The following is a 17,108-nucleotide window of genomic DNA, read 5'->3' as shown; positions in this document are numbered from 1 at the left end:
ATGCCTCGTTTAATGGCAGGAGTCTGTGTGAACAATGATTAGGCATTGGACGTTTGGGGCTTTGCAACAGGGACTCAATTTCGAGTACTCTGCATTAATGTGCAGGGTGAGTTGTAAACATGAAAGGTAGAGCCAAGATTACAAAGACAGCCTTGAGTAACCAGGCCTTCCCTTCATCATTCCAGAGGCCTTTACTGAACTTAAAATAAGACAAAAGTGAGCGTTTGAAAAACCTGGTTGTCAGTCAGGAAAAAAAAATGAAATATTTAAAATACTTTACATTTCATCAGCAGATTAGCTGAATAATGCTCGAATGAAACTGTTGCTCGGCTGTGTTTTTCTAATATTCAGAAAACAGCAGTGGAAAAGGAAAACGTATATAATAGAGATGACCATCTCATCATTCGTTAAAACATCGAAAGAAATGGTATTTCCTGGTTTGGAAAGTCAGCACGTCCGTGTAAAATCGAGGTCACCGAGTAGGAGTAAAGAGATCATATGGTGGGATTAATCAAATCCGCAGATGGATGTCAAAATGGGTTAGTGAAAGTTAGGAGAAAATTATAGACACATTTTTGGAGCACAAACATAGATTGAGCACTGAATTATTAATGTCCTTGTTCAATGCAAAACTACACATTTTAGGTCCCAACAAAGGACTTGATATAACTATCACAGCTAACGCATTTGCGACACAGTTTCCAGAGAATGTTTTTTCTACAGCTACAATAGGATCAATATATTTTCAAACACAAGATTTCACAACTCATGATAGTGGATTTGGTATCTGAACTACTACTTAGATCAATCAACCAATCAATCATTGCATTTATAAAGCGCACTATATACCCGTGGGGTTTCAAAGCGCTGGGGGGTGGGGGGGAGGTATCCCTACTGCTCGAACAGCCAGGTCTTGAGGCATCTTCTGAAGGTCAGTAGGTCCTGCGTCTGACGTAGGGGTAGGGGGAGGGTGTTCCATGTCTTGGCAGCGAGGTGGGAGAAGGATCTGCCGCCGGTGTGGCTCTGCGGACACAACAAAGAAAATATTGATAGGAAGAACCATTAGTAGAAAAGGCACAGAACTCCCAACTTGCAGCCAACATTTTATTACACATAGTGAGGGCTGAGCGAAAATGTTTGGCTGGGATGGAGTACATTTGCAGTTCTTTTGTGACCTTGAGGGCAGTAGTAACTTTAAAAATGTAGATTTTGAATAGCAATGCTATAATTTTGTTTGTGCATGTTTATATTAAGTGCAAGGGATTCAGGAAGTGGCATGCTTTCCTTCTAATTTCTCTTAAGTGTAGTTTAATTATGCTGCTCTTTGTTTCCACGTGCAGCATTCTATTGACAATAGGATAATTCCTTAACAAATTTGCTACTGTGAAGAGACCTTTCCATTACATTGTTACTGTGTTTATTTCGTGGAATGACTCCTTAGACATTCACACAGCATCTGACATCGAATTTCAGATTCCCAAGATATTACAGATGGGGCTGGAATGCAAGATTTCCAGATGATTCTGTACTGTTTAGGATAACTAAATGTTACTACTTGAGATCCAATTTGATGCCCTGTGCTGAACAGTGAATAATTTGTAAAACAAATAACTGCAAGGGTCCAAAGTCTTTCTTAAGACCCTGCTGCTGGGCTTGCAAAATAGCAAGGATTCCTAGTCTCTATTCTAACACATGCCTCTTTCTTCTACCATCCTAAGCTTCCTGCCTCTGTATTCATTAGTTGCTTTATGGATAAGAAGATGCCTTGACTTGAGCAGCCTCCTTTGCTTCTTCCCTGTATCACAGTGGCCTATGCTCCATCGCTGTATTAAACTGTTCTGGAAGTGCTAAAAACCCTATTCTTTGCAGCCCTGATATTTTTTAATAGAAGTTAGTTTTTATTTTTTTTAATTGCATGATGTGTTTATCTGTGTTTTTATTAATGGTTTACTGTCTTTATCTTCCAGGTTGTGTATGTCACTGCTACATTTCCTTACCTCATGCTTCTAGTTCTTCTAATCAGAGGTGTCACCCTGCCTGGAGCTCTGCAAGGGATCCAATTCTATCTTTACCCAGACCTGAGCCGACTCAAAGACCCCCAGGTAAGTAAAGAACTTAGATTGTGCACCTGTTGCAAATTCTTACATTCAAATGTTTGCAGACACGCTTGAGCCACTCTATGTTTTTAGTTCCCATACCCATGTGTCTACTACATTCTGTCTCAGAAATTTCCCTATGACAATCAACTCCCTCAACTTGAAGTTTTCTGTTGGGTGTCAAGAAAAACAAAGGTATAAGTATATGGTGAAGCAAGGTGCCCTTTTAGCATGGTTTGTAAAATGTTTCTCCACTCACCAGGCCTGATTTACAAAGGTAAACTTAGTGCCAAAAGTCTAAGTTTACAACTTTTTGATATTCACAAAAATAGGTTGCGAATAGTATCTTCACGTCCGCCCTCAGGGCAGAATCTCCACATTCAGGGCAGCATCTCTGCACACCACACATGGAGTGGAGACTTCAGGTGCGGAGTGCAATCCCTGCACTCGGGCAGAGATTTTGCCCCAAGTGCAGAGATTCCGTTCCAAGTGCAGACGTAAAGATACCTGTAACTTACCATTGTGAATACTGAAAGTCGTAAACTTAAACTTTTGGTCTAAGTTTACCTTTATGAATACTGATAGTCATAAACGTAGACTTTTGGTCTAAGTTTACCTTTGTGAATACCTACCATCGGGAAACTTTACTCAGCCTCTAGTCCAGGACTGGTACAATATTTTAATTTGGGACAAAGACTTGCACTGCCTCAACTAACTAAAATAAAATATTTGAGTGGTGGTGGTGGTCATTGAACTGTGTGTCTTCGGCCCTGATATACACAGGGCACACCCAGTGGCTATACCTAGAATTGCTGGAGTTCCTTCGAGCTGTTTCCCCTAAATGGCCCAGTGACAGTGTGTGACCTAGAATTGAAATAGATGCATGTCTCTTATGGAGGGAACGCAGACTGTCAGCGGAAGTCCCTTTGTGAGGTAAGTGACTAATGGACCCATTTGTATTCAGAGTTTTTGTAGTCGTCCTGAAAATATTGGTCATTCTTTCAAGGCAAAAGAGTTTCCAGAGGCGCAAATGCCATTGGGAGATGGCTGGTGCCCCTTTCTTCTTCCACGCGGCCCCTATCGCGACCTCAGCGGACCTCAAACAGGTCCACGTGATAGTTTTGTCCGCCTTTTTCTGGTGTTCTAGGGCCGGGTTCCTAATGTCCAAGAGGACTTCCTCCATGGAGGATGGTATAGGATAACCCAACATGTCCTTAATGTGTGGTAGAATCTCCTCCCAGAAAGGTTTTATTGTGGGGCAGTACCACCATATGTGTAGAAAGTCACCTAAAAGACCACACCCCCTCCAACATAGATCAGAGGTCTTCAGGAATATCTTTTTAAGTTTGGTGGGGTATAAATACCAATCGGTCAGAGTTTTGATGTGGGATTTTCACAGCTCCAGTGAATTATTAAATTTAGTGATGTCATACCAGAGTCCCACCCATTACTTATCTGTTATCTCTCTTTGTGCCACCTCTTCCCACATGGACATGTACCTGTGCCTTGGGTATAGTGAAGCTGAGAGCAGGGAAGTATATAGGAAAGAGATCACCCCCCTCATGGAGCCCACCCACTGTACAAACCGTTTGAACGCTGTCCGCTCTTGCGTTGCACCCTTTCTATTCTGCGGGGCGAGGGCCCAGTGTTTGAGCTGTTGGTAGTGGAAGTGTTCACCCGGGTCTAGGTGGAACTCTCTTCTGCAGTTTTCAAACATCAATATGTAATAGTTATGGCAGATGTCTGACAACATAATACATCCTCCCTCCTATAATGGGGTAAAAGGACCCTTGTGAAGTGCGGGATTGAAAGCCGGATGGAAATGTATTGCAGTATATGGTGACGGGAATGTGGCCCACCCCTCTCCCCAAGAAACGGAGTCCCATACCTTCAGAGTGGTGCGGGTGGGTGTGCTAATGTAAGCGTTGGCTGGCCTGTCGCCTTTGGGTTTCCATATGAGATCCCATATTGTCCTCCCCGCTATTGCCCTATCTATGTGCAGCCAGTGCTTTTCTGATTCCCCCTTTGACCACTCAGTCACTATTCTCAGTTAGGCAGCTTTGTAATATAGGCCAAAGTCTGGTAGCCCTACACCCCCTGTTCCCCTAGCTTGCCTCAGAGTGGGAAATGGAAGGGGGACCCTCCCCTTCTACCAGATGTAGCGTATGATTAATGATCGAATCGTGGGGAGAGGTTCCCTTTCTAAGTAAATAGGGGGTACCTGAAAAAGATATAAGAATTTAGGTAGTACTGTCATTTTAATCGCATGAATGCAGCCCAACCAGGAGATAAAGAGAGGCTTCCAGCATTTGAGGTCTTGTTGGAGCTGAAGGAGAAGAGGTGGGCAATTGACCTTATAAACTAACTGTATACCTAGGTATTGGATTGAGCAATTGGCACATTGAAAGGGGGTGCTTTCAATGCCTCTGCAGTCAGAACCGTAAGATTAAGTATAAAGGATTTGTCAAGATGAACTTAGAACCCCGCCACTTTCTCAAGTGGCGAGGTTCAGTTCTTTTTGCAGAGCGATGAGTGAGGTAGTTAGTTTGGTGAGGGACAGCAACACATAATCTGTGAACAGAGAGATTTTGTGTGTGTCTTCCCTAAAGGGAATTCCTTTTATCTCTTGAGACTCCCGTATTCTGATCGCCAGAGGTTCAATGCTTAGTGCGAATAGAAGGGGTGGACACGGGCATCCCTGCCTAGTCCCTCTGGTAAGTGGGAACACGGAGGATGCAGTCCCGTTGATCTGCACTCTTGAGCAGGGTTGTAAGTAGTTGTCCCTGATCATATTTAAAAATTTGGTTCAGAAGCCAAAGTGTTGTAGTGTGGTAAAAAGAAACTCCCAACCCACCCTTTCAAATGCCTTTTCAGCATCCAGGCCCACTTGACGCCTATTGGCTTTTACAATTAAGTGTATTGTTCTCCGTATATTGTCATGGATCTGCCTTCCTTTTATGAAGCCTGATTGATTAGGATGGACTAGGTCTGGCATCAGGTAATTGAGCCTCGCCGCCAGAATAGCAGAGTACAATTTAGCATCTCATTTCAAGAGTGCAATGCGTCAGTAGGATGCGCAGTGGAACGTGTTTTTCCCTGGTTTAGGAATCACTGTGATCACTGCCTCTGCCATAGATGGGGTCACCCCATCTCTAAGAAGATGTGGGGCAAACTGACACCCCACTTCGGACGCACAGCGTTCATGTGAGCATATCAAAAATGCCACATTTAATCCAGTCTTATAAAAATAGGTTTATTTCCATTTAATCCACTTTTTTGAAACGTAACTCCTTTTTATCCAATCACATGTTATTTATTTATTTATTTACAAGCTTATATAGCGCTGGAATCGACTCCATCAGGAGTATCTCTGCGCTTTTGGGCCAGTCAACAAATACAGAGAGGAACACTGATACGGATTAGATCTCATTTTTAAATAAAACAGTTTTAAGGAGTTTTCTAAACTGTATGTGAGAGGTGCAGAGTCTGAGATTTAAGGGGAGTCGATTCCATAGATTGGGTCCTGCTACGGACAGTGCTCTGCCTCCGTGTCTGGTCTTTTTGACACGAGGAACCACCAGTTGATGGCTTGTGCTGGATCTAAGTGGCCTAGACGGGATGTAAGGAATGAATTTCTGTCGCAGGTAGGTAGGGCCTTGTCCATTTATGTTTTTATGTATTATACAACAAATTTTAAATTTTACTCGTTGTCGTATGGAGAGCCAATGAAGTTGTTGTAAAAGAGGTTTGGATGCTGTTCTTGGTGGGGCATTCAGAACTAGGCGCGCCGCTGTGTTCTGGACTACCTGAAGTCTGGCCAACACTCCCTCGTTGGCAGATAGGAGCAGGCCGTTACAGTAGTCGATACGACTTAGAACGAGGGTTTGCACTAAGGTCCTCCTAAACGTGTCTGGCAGCAAAGGAAATTTTTTTTGCAGCATGCTGATGACATGAAAACATGAACCTGCAACAGTGTTAGTGTGTTGCTTTAAAGACAAATCCTGATCGAGGCGGATCCCCAGGTTTTTCACGACCTGTTTGGGTTCTGGGACCACACCAAGGTCAGAAGGCCACCAATCTGGATCCCATAGAAGCCTGGCTTCGCCAAATAGCATAAGTTCTGTTTTGCTAACGTTGCACTGCAGATAGTTAGTGGACATCCACTGTGCAACGGCCTTCATACCAGCAGAAAAGGAGTTTTTTATTTCAGTGGTGAGAGTTTCAAAAGGGAAGAGGAGCTGCGTGTCATCCGCGTAGGATACGGGGATGAAACCAAATCTTCGCATCACTCTTGCCAGGGGAGCCACATAGATGTTGAAGAGTGTTGGGCTCAAACAAGAGCCCTGTGGCACCCCTTTTGAAATCTCCACCTCTGCTGAGCGGTGAGCACCCATGGTGACAGTCTGGGTGCGCTCGGTTAGAAAACTCCTGATCCAATCAAGGGCTCTGTTCTTAACTCCTACGTTCGACAACCGGTCAATAAGGATGTTGTGTGACACGGTGTCGAACGCTGCCGACAGATCTAGTAACACTAGAATCACGGAGTAGCCTTTGTCTTGAAGCATATGTAAGTCATCGGTGACAGACAAGAGGGCAGATTCCGTGCTGTGTTTCGGCCTAAACCCAGATTGGGAATAGTCAAGGCCTCCAGTGTTTTCCACATAATGTGAAAGATGTTGATTTACATATTTTTCCGTCAGCTTACCCAAAAAAGGGAGCAGAGAGATGGGCCTAAGGTTTGTTAGTTCAGTCCATGGAATAGCGGCATTTTTTCTAATAGGCCTGACTAACGCCTGTTTCCATTGTCTTGGGACAGAGCATGTTCTAAGAGAGAGATTAATGAGTTTTTCCATAGTGGGGCCTAATACCTCCAGCAAAGAGGGCATAAGTCTGGCAGGGATAATATCATTAGGACTACCACTTTTAATTTGCATGGTGAGTGCTGACAGCTCCTTAGGGGTTATAGGGGGAAAGATATCCAAAGTGTGATCATTATGGTTACTCTCTATTTCGTATGAAGCGGAGTCTGCTTCACAGGTCATAATTTTATTAGAGTGCATGATTTTTGTATAGATCAAGTCTATCTTGTTAGAGAAGAATTGGGATATCTCATCACAAAGCTTTTGAGATGAAATGTCAGGACTTTCGCTAGCTGTTGGTTTGACAAAAGATTGTAGTATTTGGTACAAAACCCTGGGGGAATTATCTGCTTCTGCAATAAGAGATGTTATGTGGGTTTTCCTTGCAGTGCGAATAGCTTTGTGGTATGTGCTTAATGATTCCCAATAAATGCTTCTATCAGTATCTAAGTGAGAGCATCTCCATTTTTTCTCTAACTTCCTAGCTGTTAGTTTTAGTTTTCTAAGGTTGTCAGAGAACCACACTTCCTGTTTTTTTGCTGGCCGTGGTTTGAATTTTTTCATGGGGGCTACAGCATCTATGGCAGCTATTGAGGCTTTTTCAAGTTTATTTAGGGCATTTTCTATCTGATCCACTGTGGTGAAAGATGGTTCGATATATTTATCCGAAAAGGCAATTTTGTTTACTTTATGCCATTGTCTTCGTACACTGGGAAGAGACATCGGCCCATGAAAGACAGGTTTTGGGTGAGGGGTATGGAACTCAATAATAAAGTGGTCGGTCCAGCTGACTTGGGTAGGAGGGGAACAAGTAACTGAAGAAAAATTGGCTAAAATAAGGTCTAAGGTATGCCCGGCTTGGTGAGTTGGGCCCACATTGCATTGTTTTAGTCCTAATAGGAGAAGATCGTTAAGAATAGATTGTGCTTCTGTGCAATCTTTCAGTTCACTATGTATATTGAAGTCTCCAATTAGAAGGAAGTCTCTGTCATTACAGACATAAGGTGCAAGAGTCTCAAGTAAAATATTCGAGAAATTGGTAGTGGGTCCAGGAGGGCGATATACCAGAGCACCCATTCTTGTGTGTTTAGGGGATAAGGCAGTTTTAAAAATAAGTATTTCAATGTCCTGCGTACTTAGTTCTGCTACTGTAGTGCAATTGATTTCTTGTTTGTGAATGATCGCAATCCCCCCTCCAGTTTTAATGGGGCGATCTAATCGTAGAATTTTATATCCTGTAGGAATGGCCAGAGCGATAGCAGGGGTTGAGTGGGGTTTGAGCCAAGTTTCAGTGCAGAAGCAGAAGTCTGGCTGAATGGTGGAAATAAGATCCCACATTTCGGATGTATGTTTAGGTAGGGATCTTAGGTTGCAGAGAATATTTTTCCCTCCAGTAAAACTGGGGGTGTTGGCATTTTTATCTTTCACTCTAGGGAAGGTGGAACATACTGAAGGATTTCCCTCAGCATCGGCTTCCTGACATTGAGTGGTAAATACAGCTCTGCATTGAATGCAAGCGAAAGGGCCCTCCAGCGAATAGTTTGTGTCCACACTACAGGCATGTGTAGGACTTACTTGTAGATTCCGAAGCGTTGTAGAAGAGTAAGTTATTCTGGAGGAATGTGGATTGTGCATAATATGCCAGATTTCCGCCAAGGCCCCTGGTCCCGTCCTGTCGCGGACGGGCGCAGACGGGCAGGTCTTTGGCTCGTCTTAGGCGCAGACTTAGGAGCCACCCTGCGCGCAACCGCTGCGCGCTAGAGCCGACGAGTGGCTAAATAGCCCTGTGTCCTAGAAGGCTAGAGCGCTAACCGCTCGACTCGAGCTTTCAGGAAGTGCCTGGGCGTGTCACTCTTGCTCTTACCTGTCCCGCCCTCCGCTCAACGGTATTGGCTACCGAGTCGGACCGGGGCGGGCAGGCTGCAACATTGAGCAGAGACTTGGAAAAACGAGCCTGAATGACCCTTGCAGCTTCAAAGATCGTGACTGCGCAGTAAGTGCGTGTTAAAAAATTATTAAATCAATTTTACACAAAGGAACAGGTTTTAAAATTCGTTATCGATTTTTAAAAGTAGCATAACATAGAGCTAATTTAGGAGAGAACAAAGCCAGCAGAGTCTTCTGCTCTGCAAAAGTTTACCTGGCGCCAAGCGGGGTAGGGAGACACTATGTTATACATTAAATCCTTAATGCTTGTAGACATGCCAATCCAGGCCTTCATCGGCAGCATGGAATGATACATAGATCCTCCTAATTCAGTACTTTTCATTACCCAATGCATTTCGGGCCCATGCTGGCCCTTCGTCGGGGGTTATCTACAAATTAAAACAAAGTTGTTAACTTCTGTCTTTAAATAACTATTGTTTGTCATTTTTTCATGCATAATGAGGACAAAATGCGTATTATATAATGAAAGTTCACCACCTAGCTAAATAATCAATGTGTTGCCCACAGAATTCATATTGTGCATTTCACTCGATAAATACTCAGTCAACAAAATCTTTAAAGGTACGGGTTTGCAGGGAAAAACTATGTAGATGGAAAACCTGGGTTAGAGGAGGTTGTGAACCCATTTGTGGGGGAATCGTACAACAAACTTTAGAAGATAGATTTCTGTTGGATACGGGTGCAGAAAGAGTGGGTATTTATCGAGTTTTTGCATGCTCGCGTTGTGCGCGGGCGCGATTACGTGCTCGCGTGCGTTTTTGCGTGCTCGCGGGGGAAATATCGTGTGAACTTACCCACTCGGTCCTCAATGGGCGCGGCATCTTCTTTTTCATTCATTGCTATGGTTCTGGGCATGCTTTTTCAATCCTCCCCTAATCTTTGCAATCCTTTGTTTCTTTGAACTTTTTTTTGATCTATTTTACTCATTATCTATCCCTCTCTTTTTCTACATCTATATTTTGGTTTTTTTTCTACTTAAGGTTACATTTAAAGCTACTTTTTTAAACTCTTTTCTTGACTTTTTCCATGTTCTTTCCTATTTATTTTTTCAGCTCTCTAGGACCATGGCAAAGGGAGCCGGATAGAGCAAGGGGAAGGGTCCCGCACCCCGTACTCGGCTCCCATGAGGGCGCTTAAGGGGGAAAGCAGTAATAGCGTTGGAGATTTTCAGCGTGGTGGAGGTGGCCGCACTGATGTTCTTCATTCAGTGCCACCTAACCAAAACCATCACGGCAGGCGGCAGGCTCAGTGCCGGGTACGGGCTCCGGGAGCGTCAAAGGCTATGGGGGTAGGTGCGCCAGGCCATGTATCGTGAGTCTGGGGTCCGGCGCACCTAAAGCCAGGCGACGCACCGGTGGTCCGACGTCCTAGACCGGGAACACGACCTGCTCGACCTGCTATGCATCAAGATCCCTGTGCATGGAGAGTAGTAGTAGCTATTTAATCACTACTCTGTTTTCTCCTGCTCTATGTTATCATATTGCAAATGTTTGTTTTTTCCGAAGAGCAAGAATGCTGTAGATTACATTGCAGGTAAATTATGTTTCAAAAGCTTCTGTGATTGCAGGTGCTGGCCTGCTCACTGACGGTGCTACTATGCTTACGTGTTTTCAATTTTGTGTTCATTTGGCCTGGGTGATGATTATGTATCAGTGTACTTTACAGAACTGCGTAATGCTAGACATTAGAGACTCAAGTCCAGTCCTTCCTTCCTATCTGCCCTCAGAGAGAATAAACAACACTTAGTACATGAAATTAGTTTTAAAAATAGCAAACAAAAACATATACAATGGCTGGAGGGATGAATCTGAAGCAGAGAGCAAACAAATGCACAAAGTCACACTCATAGAAGTTCACAACCATAACATTATTTAAAAGATAAGGAGAAGTGTAGAGGATACTGTAACTGTATGTTGTAGTTGTCCTGTTGAATTTGGGAAGTTGCTTGCATCCAGCCATTCCTCCTATTCGCGGTACTCCTCCATTCCATCTGATGCTCCGACGATCAATCTTGGTTACCTGACATACTGCCTGGCGGATGCGGAATTGTGGATCGCTAATGGTAAGCCTGAGTTAATCGTTTTTCCAATTGCTCTGGGTATAAGCTGGCCTGTAATTGTTGATGGAAAAACAGGAAGTGATATTAACAACACCACGGCGAAAAAAATATAAGGTATGCTGTGTAGTGCAAAAAAACGCTTTCAGTTTCAGAGGCGACAGTATTACATACAAGCTAAGCATGGGCTGAAAATTCGTTCCGCTCGCGGAATTTGCGGATTTTCTGCGATTTCGCGATCCGCGAATCTCGGGAAATCGCGGTAAAATCTGTGAATCAGCTGGGACGAATTTTCAGCCAAGCACTTACAGGGTTACAGCAGCAGGTGCAAAAGTTGAAGCTTTTTGTAACCTTTCACAAAAGGGTTAAGAAAGAAATTAACTTCAACTTGGGCACCTGCTGCAGTAAGCCTGCAAGTGCTTCCTGGCGCCTGGTTGCCTACTTGCAACTATTCTCTGACCCTGCGCTCTCCTTGAAGCAGGGTCAGAGAATAGTTACAAGTAGGCAATGAGGCGCATGTAACGGAAATTAAACCTCAACAGGAAGCACTGACAGATATAAAAACAAGCATTTGCAATGCAATAGGTCTCGCATTAGGAAAGTTTGAGCTATTGGTCTTGTAAATGACAATTTCTTTTATTTATGTGTTGGTTTTGAAAATAGCTACATTAATAGCTTTGTCATGTACAATGCCAATAGTTATAACTTTCCCAAATGTGACACCTATAGCATTTGTAATGCAACATGTTTTGTATTTACGTGACTTAGCTGTATTGATATTACAAATTACAATGGCTTTTATTTATTTTAAATAATTAATACTTAAATAAAAGTGATTTTAATTTATAATAGCAAAAGCTCAAACTTTTGTAAATAACTTTTGTGAAGATTATGTTCACTGTATTTTATTGTGACGAAAATCCAAGAACAGAAGTGAAATATTAACATCTTTTTGTGACATTTGTAATAAAGTTTGAAACATTGAGAGAACATATTTGAACCAGTTGTTGAATGGTTGCGCAGATTGATGCTGGGGTGTCGCTGAGTGGTGCTGTAGTGGTGCTGAGTGGTGTTGTGGTGATGCTGAGTGGTGCTGTGGTGGTGCTGAGTGATACTGGGATGGTGCTGAGTGATGCTTGGGTGGTGTAAGAGGTGCTGTGGTGGTGCTGAGTGATGCTGTGGTGGTGCTGAGTGATGCTGTGGTGGTGCTGAGTGGTGCAGTGGTAGTGCTGAGTGATAATGTGGTGGTGCTGAGTGATGCTGTGGTGGTGCTGAGTTATGCTGTGGTGGTGCTGAGTGGTGCTGTGGTGGTGCTGAGTGGTGCTGTGGTGGTGCTGAGTGATGCTGTAGTGGTGCTGAATGGTGCTGTGGTGGTGCTGAGTGATGCTGTGGTGGTGCTGAGTGATGCTGTGGTAGTGCTGAGTTTTGCTGTGGTGGTGCTGAGTGATAATGCGGTGGCGCTGAGTGATGCTGTAGTGGCGCTGAGTGATGCTGTGGTGGTGCTGAGTGGTGCTGTGGTGGTGCTGAGTGATGCTGTGGTGGTGCTGAGTGGTGCTGTGGTGGTGCTGATTGATGCTGTGGTGGTGCTGAGTGGTGCTGTGGCGGTGCTGAGTGATAATGTGGTGGTGCTGAGTGGTGCTGTGGTGGTGCTGAGTGATGCTGTTGTGGTGCTGAGTGATGCTGTAGTGGTGCTGAGTGGTGCTGTGGTGGTGCTGAGTGATAATGTGGTTGTGCTGAGTGATAATGTGGTGGTGCTGAGTGGTGCTGTGGTGGTGCTGAGTGGTGCTGTGGTGATGCTGAGTGCTGCTGTGGTGGTGCTGAGTGATACTGGGATGGTGCTGAGTGATGCTGGGGTGGTGCTGAGTGGTGCTTTGGTGGTGCTGAGTGATGCTGTGGTGGTGCTGAGTAATGCTGTGGTGGTGCTGAGTGGTGCTGTGGTGGTGCTGAGTGATAAAGTGGTGGTGCTTAGTAATGCTGTTGTGGTGCTGAGTGATGCTGTGGCGGCGCTGAGTGGTGCTGTGGTGGTGCTGATTGGTGCTGTGGTGGTGCTGAGTGATGCTGTTGTGGTGCTGAGTGATGCTGTTGTGGTGCTGAGTAGTGCTGTGGTGGTGCTGAGTGATAATGTGGTGGTGCTAAATGATGCTGTGGTTGCGCTGAGTGATGCTGTGGTGGCACTGAGTGGTGCTGTGGTGGTGCTGAGTGGTGCTGTGGTGGTGCTGAGTGATGCTGTGGTGGTGCTGAGTGATGCTGTGGTGGTGCTGAGTGGTGCTGTGGTGGTGCTGAGTGATAATGTGGCAATGCTGAGTGATGCTGTGGTGGTGCTGAGTGATGCTGTGGTGGCACTGAATGGTACTGTGGTGGTGCTGAGTGGTGCTGTTGTGGTGCTGAGTGATGCTGTGGTGGTGCTGAGTAGTGCTGTGGTAGTGCTGAGTGATAATGTGGTGGTGCTGAGTGATGCTGTGGTTGCGCTGAGTGATGCTGTGGTGGCGCTGAGTGGTGCAGTGGTGGTGCTGAGTGGTGCTGTGGTGGTGCTGAGTGATAATGTGGTGGTGCTGAGTGATGCTGTGGTTGCGCTGAGTGATGCTGTGGTGGTGCTGAGTGGTGCTGTGGTGGTGCTGAGTGGTGCTGTGGTGGTGCTGAGTGATGTTGTGGTGGTGCTGAGTGGTGCTGTGGTGGTGCTGAGTGATGCTGTGGTGGTGCTGAGTGATGCTGCGGTGGTGCTGAGTGGTGCTGTGGTGGTGCTGAGTGATAATGTGGCAATGCTGAGTGATGCTGTGGTGGCACTGAATGGTACTGTGGTGGTGCTGAGTGGTGCTGTTGTGGTGCTGAGTGATGCTGTGGTGGTGCTGAGTGATGCTGTGGTCGTGCTGAGTGATGCTGTGGTGGTGCTGAGTGGTGCTGTGGTGGTGCTGAGTGATAATGTGGTGGTGCTGAGTGATAATGTGGTGGTGCTGAGTGATGCTGGGGTAGGGCTGATTGATGATGTGGTGATGCAGAGGTCAGAAAAGCACAAAAAGCAGTCTAACAAAGGGCAGAAGGCCAGAAAAACAAGGGGAAAACGAGTCTAACTGAGGGCAGAAGGGCACAAAAAAACAGTCTAACAGAGGACAGAAGGGCAGAAAAACAAAGGAAAAACGAGTCTAACAGAGGGCAGAAGGGCACAAAAAACGGGTCTAACGGGGCAGAAAGGCACAATACAAGTCTAACAGAGGGCAGAAGGGCACAAAAAACGAGTCTAACAGGGGGCAGAAGGGCAGAAAAACAAGGGGAAAATGAGTCTAACAGAGGGCAGAAGGGCACAAAAAACGAGTCTAACAGGGGGCAGAATGAATCCCGCCCTGCGTGTTTGTCCACGAAGATGCCACCTTTTTGTGCACTACCTCTACTCAACTGGAGTACTTTCTACTGTCTAATCAGTAAGTGCTCCCTCGTTGGCTAAATGTATAGGTGCAGATTTACAATAACTGGTGCATCCCCAAGGATGAACCAGTTATTGTGTGCTGCAGCTCCGCCACCCATGGTGCGCCGCATTTACAATGTGGTGCACCATGTGGCAAGAACGGCCCAGATGCATCACGCATCTGTGCCGTAAAAGCAGCGTATTGCTGGAGCTGCGTCACGCTTGCGACGCAGCTCCAGCAATGCTCTGGGGGCCCTACCTCCCCAATGCTGCATCAAGACTTGCTCCTGCTTCAAGCAGGCGCAGGGTTTTGATGCAGCATTGGCCTAAAAGTGACTGAGTGAAATCTTGTAGATTTTACTCAGCCACTTTTAGGAGGCGTTCCGGTGCAGGAACGCCCTCCCCTGCGCCAGAACGCCTCCTGATGGCGCAGGGCTTTACAACGTGACGCATCTCTCAGAATCGTCATGTTGTTAATACCCAGCACCATGGCGCATCTTTTGTGCTGCCGCTGTGTCACAAAAGGTCTCAGTAGAGGGTGGCAGTGGTGAACCAGAGGGTGGCAGTGATGAACCAGAGGGTGACAGTGATGAACCAGAGGGTGGCAGGGGTGTACCAGAGGGTGACAGTGCTGAACCAGAGGGTGGCAGTGCTAAACCAGAGGGTGGCAGGGGTGAACCAGAGGGTGGCAGTGATGGACCAGATGGTGGCAGGGGTGAACCAGAGGGTGGCAGTGGTGAACCAGAGGGTGGCATGGGTGAACCAGAGGGTGGCAGTGGTGAACCAGAGAGTGGCAGTGGTGAACCAGAGGGAGTCAGTGCTGAACCAGAGGGTGACAGTGGTTAACCAGAGGGTGGCTGTGGTGAACCAGAGATGCTGTGATGAACCAGAGGGTGGCAGTCGTTAACCAGAGGGCAGCAGTGGTGAACCAGAGCATGACAGTGCTGAACCAGAGGGTGGCAGGGGTGAACCAGAGGGTGCTGTGATAAACCAGAGGGTGGCAGTGGTGAACCAGAGGGTGGCAGTGCTGAACCAGAGGGTGACAGTGGTTAACCAGAGGGTGGCAGTGGTGAACTAGAGGTGCTGTGATGAACCAGAGGGTGGCAGTCGTGAACCAGAGGGTGGCAGTGGTGAACCAGAGAGTGACAGTGCTGAACCAGAGGGTGGCAGGGGTGAACCAGAGAGTGGCAGTGCTGAACCAGAGGGTGGCAGTGGTGAACCAGAGGGTGGCAGGGGTGAACCAGAGGGTGGCAGTGGTGAACCAGAGGGTGGCAGTGATGAACCAGAGGGTGGCAGTGATGAACCAGAGGGTGCTGTGCCCATACACGACCGCATGGGTAACTTCGCCATGCAAGGGGCTCGCGAACATGCAAAAAGCCCCGCAAACATGCAAAAAACCCTGCGAACATGCAAAAAAACCAGCGTACATACAAAAAAACAAAAATTCGCGAATTCGCACGAATTCGTGGATATTGCGGATTGCGATTTCGATTTTGCGCGAATTCACGGAACGTAAATTTGCACATTTCGCCCATACTTACATCATTTCGAAAGTGCGTACTCTGAGTCTCCTTTTCAAGGATAGTAATTAGTAAGTATGGGCGAATTGTGCGGATCTGCAGTCAGCGAATTTGCAGAAAATCGCATACAAAACGCGAATTCGCGGATTTCAACGCAAACTCGCTGTTTTTTTTGCGATTTGTATAACTATTACTGGAGTACTTTCTACTGGCTAATCCAGTTAGTGCTACCTCGTTGGGTAAATGTATAGTGCTTTTCCTACACTACAGCTGCATAAAGTGCCAGAAGAGTTGTCTCCAGTGACATCTGCAATAACGCATTACCGGCAATGTTAGCCCATGGGCCGAAATGCACCTTAGAAACAGGGTCAAATCACCTTTCCCCTCAACCTGCTATTTGGACACAAAATTAGCCATTCCCAGCAATGCTCCCAGACCCCTAAACCCACCCCCAAAAATCTAGAACACCCCCAAACAGCCCCTCAAAAACATGCAATACTGCTATGCCTAAGTTAAAATCGTGCCAAAACGCTCTCTGCAACTAGGCCCAAACCTCCCTTTTTCACCATGGATTTTCTTCAAACCACTTGCAATCAAAATTATACCTTCCCAGCAGTGCTCCTAGACCCCTCAACCCACCCCCAAAAATGTAGAACACCCCCAAACAGCCCCCAAAAAACATGCAGTACTGCTAGGCCTAAGTTTAAATCGTGCCAAAACGCTCTCTGCAACTAGGCCCAAACCCCCTTTTCCACCATGGATTTTCTTCAAACCACTTGCAATCAACATTAGACCTTCCCAGCAGTGCTCCGATACCCCTCAACCCACCCCCAAAAATCTAGAACACCCCCACACAGCCCCCCAAAAACATGCAATACTGCTAGGCCTAAGTTTAAATCGTGCCAAAATGCTCTCTGCAACTTGGCCCAAACCCCTCTATTCCACAATGGATTTTCTTCAAACTACTTGCAATCAAAATATGACCTTCCCAGCAGTGCTCCCAGACCCCTCAACCCACTCCGAAAAATCTAGAACAACCCCAAACAACGCCCCAAAAACATGCAATACTGCTAAAAAAAAAGACTTTCCACCATGGATTTTGTTCAAACCACTTGCAATCATAATTAGACCTTCCCAGCAGTGCTTCCAGACACCTCAACCCACCCCTACAAATCTAGAACACCCCCAAACAGCCCCCCAAAAAATGAAATACTGCTAGGCCTAAGTTAA

The 17,108-nt window shown here is 46.0% G+C and overlaps 1 protein-coding gene across 1 annotated transcript in view; it reads left to right on the top strand.

Annotated features, from left to right (window-relative positions):
- Window positions 1-17,108, top strand: part of LOC147733934 (sodium- and chloride-dependent GABA transporter 2-like) — a 1,073,416-nt gene that overhangs the window by 501,040 nt on the left and 555,268 nt on the right. The window contains exon 7 of the mRNA XM_086952829.1: window positions 1,968-2,102. Within this exon, the coding sequence (XP_086808955.1) occupies window positions 1,968-2,102 (135 nt within the window). The remainder of the gene's footprint in view (window positions 1-1,967; window positions 2,103-17,108) is intronic.

This window comes from Lissotriton vulgaris, chromosome 1_2 (assembly GCF_964263255.1).
Source record: "Lissotriton vulgaris chromosome 1_2, aLisVul1.2, whole genome shotgun sequence".
In the NCBI taxonomy this organism is placed as follows: Eukaryota; Metazoa; Chordata; class Amphibia; order Caudata; family Salamandridae; genus Lissotriton; species Lissotriton vulgaris.
Note: the sequence above shows the minus strand (reverse complement) of the source record. Positions and strands in the feature narration are given on the sequence as shown.